The sequence below is a fragment of the Priapulus caudatus genome, unplaced genomic scaffold, assembly GCF_000485595.1.
Source record: "Priapulus caudatus unplaced genomic scaffold, Priapulus_caudatus-5.0.1 Scaffold323, whole genome shotgun sequence".
Classification (NCBI taxonomy): Eukaryota; Metazoa; Priapulida; class Priapulimorpha; order Priapulimorphida; family Priapulidae; genus Priapulus; species Priapulus caudatus.
This window is the reverse complement of record NW_014577384.1, coordinates 708,280-719,734: the sequence shown is the minus strand read 5'-3', so window position 1 is coordinate 719,734 and position 11,455 is coordinate 708,280. Positions and strand designations below refer to the sequence as shown.

The window sequence follows — 11,455 nt, the reverse complement described above, 5'->3', positions numbered from 1 at the left end:
GAGAGAGAGAGAGAGAGAGAGAGAGAGAGAGAGAGAGAGAGAGAGAGAGAGAGAGAGAGAGATGGAGCAAAAAAGACATACCTTGCGACTAAGTATTAGCGACACTGGCCACTCCACCTTGTAGTCGAACGAGAATGCCTCAAGACCAGTCAGGTGCAGATCTTCCTTCTCCTTCTTGTATGCTAAGAAATCACACAAAGGATGTCATCACTTCCACTCACGATGCAAACCAGAGAAGTAAACACACGGTCCATGCGCAATGTGTAGACACAGAGAAAACTGTGTTTTCTAAGACCAGCACGCCAGAACAATGTACGGAGTTACTCATGGGGCTGTACCTGACTCCTCACATCTAGTATCAACATGATCAAAGAACAACAACCATAAAGCCATAAACACTTTATACTCCCCCCACCCAAAGATGCACTGGTATGCCCGACGTGACAAAAAATTACACTACCGTACATGAGAAAATGTCATCACACTCTCTCCACAACTTCTCCTCGGTGGTCACTGCCATGCATGACCAGTGAATCATAACTACAGTGGAAAAATATTGCAGCGACTAGCCGCGAGACTGAACTTTTATATTGTAAACATCATTTCCTTCAGATAGACATCAACTTATAGATTAAATAACTGGCGCTAAACTTAGCTAAACTTACGATTTGTTATACTTTCATAAACATTCCCCAGACTTCAACCTGCCTGGAATGCAGGGTTTCTGCCAGGAGGGTAAAACAGTAAAAGGATAAAATTCCATACCCAAATATATTTCTAGGGTATGAATCCAAACCCAAAATTATGAGTTTTTTTTACAATATTGGAAGTGTCAATGCCGGTTACATTAGAAACTAGAGCACTTGGAGAGCGCAGACCTCCGCCAAGGCAGCTCAATTCTCTCACTGTGAGAAATTTAATTATTAATTAATTAAATAATTAATTGCATCGGGATCACCACCAAAATGTCATGAATTCTAAGTTACCCCATTTCTGACGTATCCTGAAAATTTAATTAATTAATTAATTAATTGGATCCGGATCACCACCAAAATGTAATCAATTCTAAGTTACACCATTTCTGACGTATCCTGAAAATTTAATTAATTAATTAATTAATTGGATCCGGATCACCACCAAAATCTAATCAATTCTAAGTTAGCCCATTTCTGAGCTATCCTGAAAATTTTATGACAATCCGTCCATAACTTTTTCAGTTAGGCTGTACACAAACAAAGAAACGCACAAACCCATAAACCAACAAACGTCGGTGAAAACATAACCTCCTGCCAACCCCTTGGCGGAGATAAAAACAAGTTAACATACATCTCTTTAGTAGTACAACGATTTTGAAGACTTTTTTGGTCCTTACCCAAAAAATATTTTCTGGCGGAAACCCTGGGATGCATGCATTAGTGCTAGGTAAGCACATCACATCACATACCTTTAATTGTCATTATAATTTGTTATTATTAACCCCTGTGGTTAGGTAATTATGTTCACATACCTTTCTCCTGCTCCGTCTCAATACTGATGACCCGGAAGAGCATCGTGATGAGGTCATAGGGAAGCAGCTCAACTCTGAAACAGATAAATGCACAGCGTTGCTGCATGCTGCACTCATGTACACCAAAGTAAAGGTTCTCTATCTCTATTATACATTAAATAGAATTCCTCCATGGTGCACTAATGTTAATAATAACTAAGTTGTAATGCTTAGTTACTCACTTTGCAACTAACTTAATCCTAAGATTTAACTAAATCCAAAACTCATTAGAATTGATTCAAATCAAGTCCCTTTGATTTCTTTTATAGGCACCTATTAGTATTAGCCATAAAAACTCCTCTTGTAAGATGCCATAACAATTATATGGTAACTACTACTTTGTTTGCATGTTTTTTTTTACTTAACTTTCCTCTGTTTTTACGTGTTTTCCCTAATTTGTAGAATACAATAAGATCTTTCTCTTTTCGCAAAATTAAACACCACACAACCTGGTATAAGGACTGATTTTTGGGCGATTATTTTCACTTGGCTTTACCACAGAATTTAACGGTCTTTCGCTAATGCTCTCACGAAAAAAACATTTTCTTGATTACCAGGTGAGAGTCCTCCTGGCTGACCCCCCAACTCTACCGACCAAAGAAAAAAACATGATTTTCTTGATTACCAGGTGAGAGTCCTCCTGGCTGACCCCCCCAACTCTACCGACCAAAGAAAAAATAAGAGGATATTTTACACACACCATGACCTTGACGCTGGGAGATGGTAGTAGCAGAGGTGAATAATGACAAACGTTGGTCGTTATTCACCTCTGGTAGTAGCTAGTCATCGTGGTGACAATATCACCTGAGGTCAACCTTGACGCATTGGTGACGGGAGTGATTATGCATCACGGTGACAATCATACCTGGGGTCATCGTTGATGCATTGGAGACAGAAGTGATTATGCATCATGGTGACAATCATACCTGAGGTCATCCTTGATGCGTTTATGACAGGAGTAGTTATGCATCATGGTGACAATCTCACCTGAGGTCATCCTTGTAAGGGTCAACGTTAGCGACACTTGTCCTGACAGCAAGTTCAAGTAACGACTCCAGCCGAGTCGGCGTCACATGTGGAGGACAGGTGGTTAAGGAAAAAAATAATATAATAAAAAATAAAATAAAAAATTAAAGGGACAGTAGCCTCTAGGATTTTACTGCATACAACTGTACTTACTGTATAACAAATCGTCTATACCCACATGTATTTGTCACCAGATACTTAATTAATTATTTACACATCAACGCTACGAAATTTGAACGGCGCCATGACACCCGCGACCGTGCTGCCACCCTGAAAAAGTTGCGTATTTGCATTTTTATTTTGCAGGTAAATGACCGAGGGCTAATCACAAAAGTGCAATTATATTTATACCTAAATGCTATTTAACCGAACGATATTCATTTTAGGGCAAATTTATCCATATTATAACTGAAACTATATGTCGTTTATAAGATATTACAATCCTTTTGCTTTTAAATGAATAAATAAGAAATACCCTCGGTCTGTAGCCCTTGGCTGGAAAGTGGTTTTGCGCAACTTCTCAGATCGTGCGCTTTGAGTGGCGCCACCGTCGTTGTAATCAAACTGTAGTCGTTAGTTTTAAAACATTTTTAAAAAATATTTCTAATGGTGATTGAACCATTAAACTTTTTATGTAGCGCAATTATAACCTAAATTAGCTGAAAATAACCCTAGAACCTAGAGGCTACTGTTCCTTTAATTAAATTAATAAATATTAACATGGGGTTAAAGAGCCAGCAACGATGGCGCGCGCATCGTTATAGTTTAACGAAGAACCGATACCCGCAACCACACTACGACATGAGTAAAGCTCTTATGAAATACAGCAAACGTGGGTAAAACCCGTAGCTTTTGTGTGTGTATGGGGGGGGGGGTCCCCCATCAACCACTACTCTAGCATGTCAAGAGGCACCACGCAAGAGAGAAGGGTTTGCAAAAAGGATATCATATATGTTTTTGGTGAGTTCCAATTCTGCCATGTCCATGAACTGGACCATGAAGTCTGCTTGATCCATAAAAAAGTAATGCTTCACGGACCTGTAGTAGTGCACAAACACATGTTAAAGTCTAGTAGTAGTAGCAGTAGCAGCAGCAGCAGCAGCAGCAGCAGCAGCAGCAGCAGCAGTAGTAGTGTACAAACACATCCTAAATGAAAGTGTCAATGACACTGTAGCTCACCACAAAAAGAACACAAATGAGTGAGTGAGAAGAAGTCAGTTTTAATTGAGCAACCATCGACGTGGTACATTATAGAAACGAAGAGTATATATGGGAGAACTCCCATTATATACTCTTGATAATTATGTTTAATTTTTTATGTGAAAATAAATGTTTGAGATGGGAAAGTCTGAGATGTGGGCGAGTGATGGCGTTACACCTAATTGATCGCCATTTAACGTTTTTATAATATTCAGATTTAGGCACTGCCTAAAAGCGGAGCTCCCGGTGTGTAACGTGTAAGATTGAGAGGATACGCTTATTACACGTAGCTGCTATATATACCACGTGACAATGGTGTTTCCCTGCCCATAACACAACTTTTGTCAAAGGTTAATTGGTTGCATGGAAGTGTTTACTTCGTAAGAGTTTTTCTAGGCGGTAGCACACGGTTGCCATCTGTATATCGCAATAATAATTTATAAACCAAAATGAATCACAATTTGTGACAGTAGATGGCGCTATACTTGCTTTGATGTCTCTTAGGTAGTGCGACTCTGCCGAGTATACACCATAGATACTGTTTGGGATACCATTGATAGTATATAAGATAGATGAGTCGGTTTAGAGTTAGTATTAGGGTTAGGGTTAGGGTTAGGGTTTTTGCATCATTCTTTGATATACGGAAAGCCTGATGCGGAAGTTGATATGCGTAGTATGGAATATGACCATGCGCAACCCAAGTACATAGAGTATGTACCACCTGATAAATATATGCCCACCTGAGTACATACTCAGCTCATATTCATACTCGGCAGACTGAGAGTGTTACACGAACATATGCTACCTGTTTCTTAGCGATGGCGTTCGAAATAAATAGGTTATGCTGCGTTCCGACATGTTTTGTAAAACTTTACTCTAATATAGACGTTTTATCGGCAGGGTGGAGAGGAAATACCAATTTTGCATTAAAGATATTGTCAATGAAATCTTGTAAAACGAACCAGACGAGTGTGACGCCAGAGACTGTTATCTGCATGTCTATATAATATGATATATAATTGGCAATGTCAAGGTGAGCTAAAAACTAGTAGTAGCTCATCTTTTCTCCTTCTGGCTCCTTATACAGCACATCAGCCCTCTGTTACTGCATTCCTTTGCTTTCTGTTATGAGGCTGCCATTTTCACGAGGGTGATGTAGTTAGGCTTACTGTATCACATATCTTGCTTATCTTATATATACATCTTACATCTTAATCTAATATTTTATCTTGCTGTATTTAATTTTACTACCTTTAATTACTACCTACCTTACGCTTTTATTATATTTTTATTACCTAAGCCTGCCGATGAGATCCTTATCTTGTATGAGAAGATCTAGCAGCATTTTGCTAGCAAAGTTGTATGCCTTCTCTATCTGCACTGTATACTCTCTCTCCTGCATCGTGTAGACAATTTCCTGCGCTCCTGGAAACTTCACGTCCTGACCTACAAAAAGCCAATGTAGATGAAACCAATTATGTATAAAAACAACGTACATTATTGTTAAAAATATCTGAGTGTCTATCATCTCACACGTGCTGACTGAGGTGTGTGGAATATATGGATTCAGCTTGTCTTTCAGTAAATTGCACAAATACACATATAATGTGCAAAATGAGCTTGTGAGTCGCTAAATGTACAATAGCAGTAATGAATGCTGACATATTACCCACTCACTCAACAATGCACAGCACCTATCACACTTACCACACTATAACCTACTTACCACACTGTACCCTACCTACCACACTGCACCCTACCTACCACACTGTACCCTACCTACCACACTGTACCCTACCTACTAGACTCCACCCTGCCTACCACACTGCACCCTGCCTACCACACTGCACCCTGCCTACCACACTGTACCCTACCTACCACACTGTACCCTACCTACCACACTGTACCCTACCTACTAGACTCCACCCTGCCTACACACTGCACCCTGCTACCACATGTACCCTACCTACCACACTGTACCCTACCTACCACACTCCACCCTGCCTACCACACTGCACCCTACCTACCACACTACATCCTACCTACCACACTGCACCCTGCCTACCACACTTCACCCTACCTCAGCGTGAGAAACTAGCGGTCGCCAGTCGTTAGTGAGCGATTAGAAAATCGACCGGGCGACTGCTTGCTCGTGTCAGCTGTCCGGCAGGGCGACTAGATAATCGCCGCACAGGAAATAAAAAATTTTACCAAACTAAGGCCATAATAAAAATGTTTTCTGTTTTGCCCTCACCTGACCGACCGCCAAAAACGGGCCGACACAAACATTTTTATTGACCTTTCCGATTATTTTTTTTAAGTTTCTGTATGTGGCAGAGCGTGCGGCAACTGTACGCGGGCTATAGTACTAGAGCTATGCACAGCCTGCGTACGTGCCTGCTGGCTGGGCGGCACTGATTGAAGTAGGGGGAGGGGCGAGTGCATTATTGATGGTCCTGGAATCGCTGGATTCCAAAACTTGGACAGCAAAACTTTCCTGCAAATCCTAGAAATCGCTATATTATAATTTAGTATTAAATTAACTTAATTATGGATCTAACTCTGACAGATTAACTTTATTTTCCTTTCCAAAGACTAATATGTGCTAAGAAATATTTATTATTTCTTAATTCAAGTTCCTTTTATTTTTAATGCTTTTATTTTCCAGATACGTGTATGTTGTGCGTGGCGGTGCGTGCGTGCGTGGTGAGATCTGGAAATAAAATCATGCACAATTGACTTTTGATGAACACAAGTTGTTAAAAGTATTTGATATGTATATTGTATCACTGTACAATGTACCATTAATATAAATCTGTAGGCAAACATAAAAGGTATCTCCACACAAGACACCTGAGACAGTAGACACATTGCTGAATTTGTAAAAGACCCCCCCTCAAAAAAAAAGCCGACACACTTTTCAGCTTGGGTCGGGTGAGGGCAAACAAAAAAATTGTTTAATTGTGGCCTGATTATTTTGTTATTCTCTACTAACTTCTACATTATTCTAATGAAAATCAATGGTAAATTTAATCAAATATAGACTAAAAATAGTCAAATTCCGAAGCTAAAGTCCATGCGAAGTAACACAAACTCTCCATGTTAGTTGTTGTTCGATTTTCTAGGTCATGCTGTTAAACCTCTGCTAATTCGATAATACTGGGCATCACCACAATCAGCGATCGCGTGTAATAAAATATGATAATTTATAGAATAATGGCGGTCTTTCAGAGACCGATGATCTTGAAATTGACTTGCGGACTTGTTCCGATTACTACACATCAAGCTAGTGTATCGAAACGAGTAAAAAATATAATTTGCAAGAATACCTTAGAATGCACATCACCAAATTGCACACATCCCCCCCCCCCTAAAAAAAGTCCCCACATCCGAGTCATTCACTTTGCTTATGACAGAAATCCTGGACCAGTGCCTTACTGACCAGGACCAGTACTTCCTCAGGGTCACTGGTCCTGCTGACCAGTGCCTCCAATTATCAGTTTTCAACCTGCTACCTACTAGACTGTACCCTACTACCACACTGCACCCTTCCTACTAGAACTACACCCTACCTACTAGACTGCACCCTACCTACCACACTGCCACCCTTCCTACTAGACCACACCCTACCTACTAGACTGCACCCTACCTACCACACTGCACGCCACCTACCACATTGTCTGACGACGTTCAGGTATTTTCCGGTGTTCAGCAATTTGTCGATGACGCGTTCGAGAAAGACGGGCACGCGTTCGCGACATATCGTGTAGCGCTGCTCCCAGTACGCATCGTTGTAGTCCTCCTGAAGCTTCTCTCTCTGCACGGACTCGTGCTCCTCCACGGCAAACTAGGTGGCAGAGATACAACTCAAGTCACCCGCAAACAAAACCACAGACAAGCAGGTACCATGAGTCACACGAAATTCTCCCCACCGCCACCTTGCTTTCCTCATTCCTTCGCTGCAAATCTCATCGATGCCAATGAGGAACCACAAGTCATACAAAATGCTTTCCCAGTCATGCATCCCCTTATCATCCACCACAAACTTCTGATTTCGACTAGCTTAGTGTCAAAGGAACAAGAATCAAACATTTCCTGGACGACTTCGTTTCGAGTGAGCTCATCTGGATTTATAACATGTAGTATTACCTCGTCATATGGGTCTCTTATTACGCCTTTGTAGATCCACTTCTCCAACATGTCAAAGTATGGAACACACGCCTGCAAAGTGTTAAGACGAGTGAAGATTTTTCAATCTATACACTATATCAGGAGTAGATAATATATATATATATATATAAAATCTTTTTTGCATGCGATTCAAACACAAATACATTTACTGAAGACAGTCTTTTTCAGGAGAAGAAAAAATCTGATAGATGCAATAGTGTTGAGCAGTTAAAATAAAATTTCTCATACATAATTTAGTTGATAATAATTTGGTAATCACTCAGTAAATCAAATCTCACAGAGTGCACAGTATTTTGCAATGAAACTCAGTGATACAATTTCTACCTCTCACCGTTTACACGATAGTGCAGCACTCATAATACATGTGCTACGTTAAGATTTGAGATAGATGCAGTAACATGGTATGCAAGTGTTACGTTAAGAATCATAGTAATCATAGTAAAGATGAACTGTGAATTATAATTAAGTTCATAATAACGTGGTTGAAACACACTAACTTACCGACTGAGCGAGAAAGGTGCAAAGCTCCTGGGTTCGAGGATCCCTAAAGTAAACAGCAATAAGATGATTATAAACTAAAATGACAGCCTTTTTTAATGTTTAAGCTAGGTGTAGATATGTAAGCTTGATATTTATATATACCTATATATATACCTATAGGTATTTATATACAATATGCACATGTGAACCACACAGTTGAGCCTAGATTATCCAACCTAAATTGGGGCGTAGCTATAGGTGGTCAGATAATTAGAAGACAGACAAAAATACTGGATTACATGAAAACAGAGGGTGAGGATGGGGTGAAACAAATTGTTTCTCAAATGATAAAATAATATAATAAATGAACACAATCAAAGTATTACAGAACAAAGATATATGACCAGCATCATTAAATACAGACAAGCAAATGAAGTTACATCAACGGCAGCATGCGACACACTGCGAGACAAAAGCAGAAAGGAACTGGGCAAAATAGTATGCATGTGTGTAAAATACAACACTTTACAACACACATATAGAATGTGGATTGACTCTCGGATAATATGGAATGTTGGATAACCGAAGGTCGGTTAGTATAGCTAAAGGGGTCGTTGTCGTATATGTAGTACCCGAGGTGTCGGCGAGTATGTCGCCTACGCCTACTCCCTAACCCTAACCCTAACACCCTAACCTAACCCTAACCATATCAGATAGTTACCTCGGGTACATATTATCTGCCATTATATGACAACGACCCTTCGTGCGTTAGTATACAATAGTCCATCTACACTAAACATTCATAAAACATGCACGTGGATACCTGATTGCAATGTATACTCACTGTTCTGATACTAACCAAGGCATAAAACAAGACCAGACAATACAAAATTCGATGTCCATAAAAACTCGAATGTTCACGTAATAATTCTACAATAACTAGTGCACTTTCACTTGATAGTAATCACTAGAACCTCACAACGCAAAACACACACCTGCCGCACTTTCTATTTCAACTATTTATTGGAACGAAATTAGATGTGTTTACCCGGTCGTTCCAACTGTTCTTTCATGAAGGAGACTGAGGACTGCTCCACCTTTACATTGACCCTAAAACGATAAAGACAGATAACTCAGAACTTGTCATGCCCTGCTAAAACAGAATGAAATCACTGCAGACAGTATGCACAAATTTTCGCCCATCATTGCAAACGTTACAGAAATAAAATGGACAGGAAATTTTGCAGCGAAATCTGCTCACATCATCGCAATCTTGTATCTCTATAGCTTCAGCTGTAATAAATCCTTATTACAGTACACAGAATAGTTGAGCCAACTTAGCAATGTTCACGTTCCATCAGCAGACACCTGGGCTAACAAAATTCTACTCTAGTTGTTGTTTTTTTTAACCCATGAAAACTATTTATTAAACCTGTTCAACTTGCCTTGTTGATTGCCGTCGCAATGCAGGCCATGACCTCCATGACCTCTGAGGCAGGCTGCACGAAGAACCACAGCTTGTGGAGAGTGAGATCGCCCTATAATAAACGTAAAGTAAAAAAGAGGAGACTAACTATGAAAACAACCAATGGGTTTACTAATAGTGCATAGTATAAAATTAAGTAAACGTAAAGTAAGTAATTAGTAATTGTAAAACACTGGAAAAACGGGTTTCTCCAACTACATGCAACTGGGAATCTTGCAGCTACTAATTTTACATAGGTAGATATACTGGCACAAAAAAGGGCTTGCAGAATTCAATGTTCCGGCGCCCACCGACACCGACACACACATGCACGCACACACGTACGCACACACGCACACGCACACGCACAGGCACCGCAAACGGCACGACACACACACACCCCCTACATGCACATGCAAGCACACATACCACTTGGCTAGCTGCCATACTTGCAGACTGTCATGGATTTTACACAAGATGATATCAAATTATGATAGCACTGAGAGTTTTCCATGGTCTTTGTCTAGAAATACCAATGACGAATGTATAGTCCCAAAATGTACTCGAGTAATGCTATACACTGTACTTCTCGTCAGGACAGATGAAACAAGTAGTTACTGTAGCATAACTCATGTATGCCTAACGCTTACTTCTTACATACCACTGTATGCTATTGTAGTTATGTACATACATGGCCATGTATGCTATTGGTTAGTTATGTAATACCTATATATGCTATGTTAGTTATGCCACATACTGTCTGCTATTGTATAATACATATATGCTAACGTAGTTATGTACATCATGTATGCTATTGTTAGTTTGTTACATACATGTATCTATTGTTAATACATGCATGTTAATTTGTTAGTTGTGCTGAGAAGGTCTATGTCAGCTCCAGGGTACTGCCGGAACGTCCTGTACTATCTAAAATGCCGGACCGTAACCTCTGCCTACTCCATCTAACGTGAGTCTAGGGAGCTCGGGCCTACTCGCCTAACTCCGCTAACCTAACCATATAAAAAGTTACCAGGCGTACGTTCCGCAGTCCCCCTGGGACATAGACCTATGACGTTAGTTATGTACATTACATATGATGGCTATGTTAGTTATGTACATACATTGTATGCTATTGTTAGTTATTACATATATGTATGCATAATGGTTAGTTATGTACATAATGTATGCTAATGTAGTTAAGACATACATGTATGATATTAGGGGGGGGGGGGGGGGGGGGGGGGGGGGGGGGGGGGGGGGGGGGTGTTAGTTAGTGTACACTAACATAGATGCTATTGTTTAGTTTGTACAGTACATGTATCTTATCATCGTAGTCATATAGTAATAAATGTATGCTATTGTTAGTTTGTATAATCACATGTATGCCCTATTGTAGTTATGTACATACATATATGCTATTGTTTAGTTATGTAATACTTGTATGCTATTGTTAGTCTATTAGCATATATGTATGCCTATTGTTAGTTTATGAACATCCATGTATCTATTTTGTTATGCACCATACTGTACTGCTATTGTTAGTTATG

The 11,455-nt window shown here is 39.9% G+C and overlaps 1 protein-coding gene and 1 long non-coding RNA gene across 2 annotated transcripts in view; one reads left to right on the top strand and one right to left on the bottom strand.

The window, feature by feature from the left end:
- LOC106809025 (gamma-tubulin complex component 2-like) overlaps nt 1-11,455 on the bottom strand; it is a 39,361-nt gene that overhangs the window by 5,493 nt on the left and 22,413 nt on the right. Inside the window, exons 12-21 of the mRNA XM_014811970.1 lie at nt 9,889-9,981; nt 9,492-9,553; nt 8,465-8,507; nt 7,922-7,993; nt 7,445-7,619; nt 5,068-5,218; nt 3,519-3,610; nt 2,534-2,621; nt 1,508-1,581; nt 82-182 (exon numbers count right to left, since the gene is read on the bottom strand). Of these exons, the coding sequence (XP_014667456.1) occupies nt 82-182; nt 1,508-1,581; nt 2,534-2,621; nt 3,519-3,610; nt 5,068-5,218; nt 7,445-7,619; nt 7,922-7,993; nt 8,465-8,507; nt 9,492-9,553; nt 9,889-9,981 (951 nt within the window). The remainder of the gene's footprint in view (nt 1-81; nt 183-1,507; nt 1,582-2,533; nt 2,622-3,518; nt 3,611-5,067; nt 5,219-7,444; nt 7,620-7,921; nt 7,994-8,464; nt 8,508-9,491; nt 9,554-9,888; nt 9,982-11,455) is intronic.
- The window catches only part of LOC106809031, a 4,172-nt gene continuing 3,512 nt past the window's right edge, over nt 10,796-11,455 (top strand). Inside the window, exons 1-2 of the long non-coding RNA XR_001393837.1 lie at nt 10,796-10,850; nt 10,942-10,943. This is a non-coding gene — a long non-coding RNA (uncharacterized LOC106809031). The remainder of the gene's footprint in view (nt 10,851-10,941; nt 10,944-11,455) is intronic.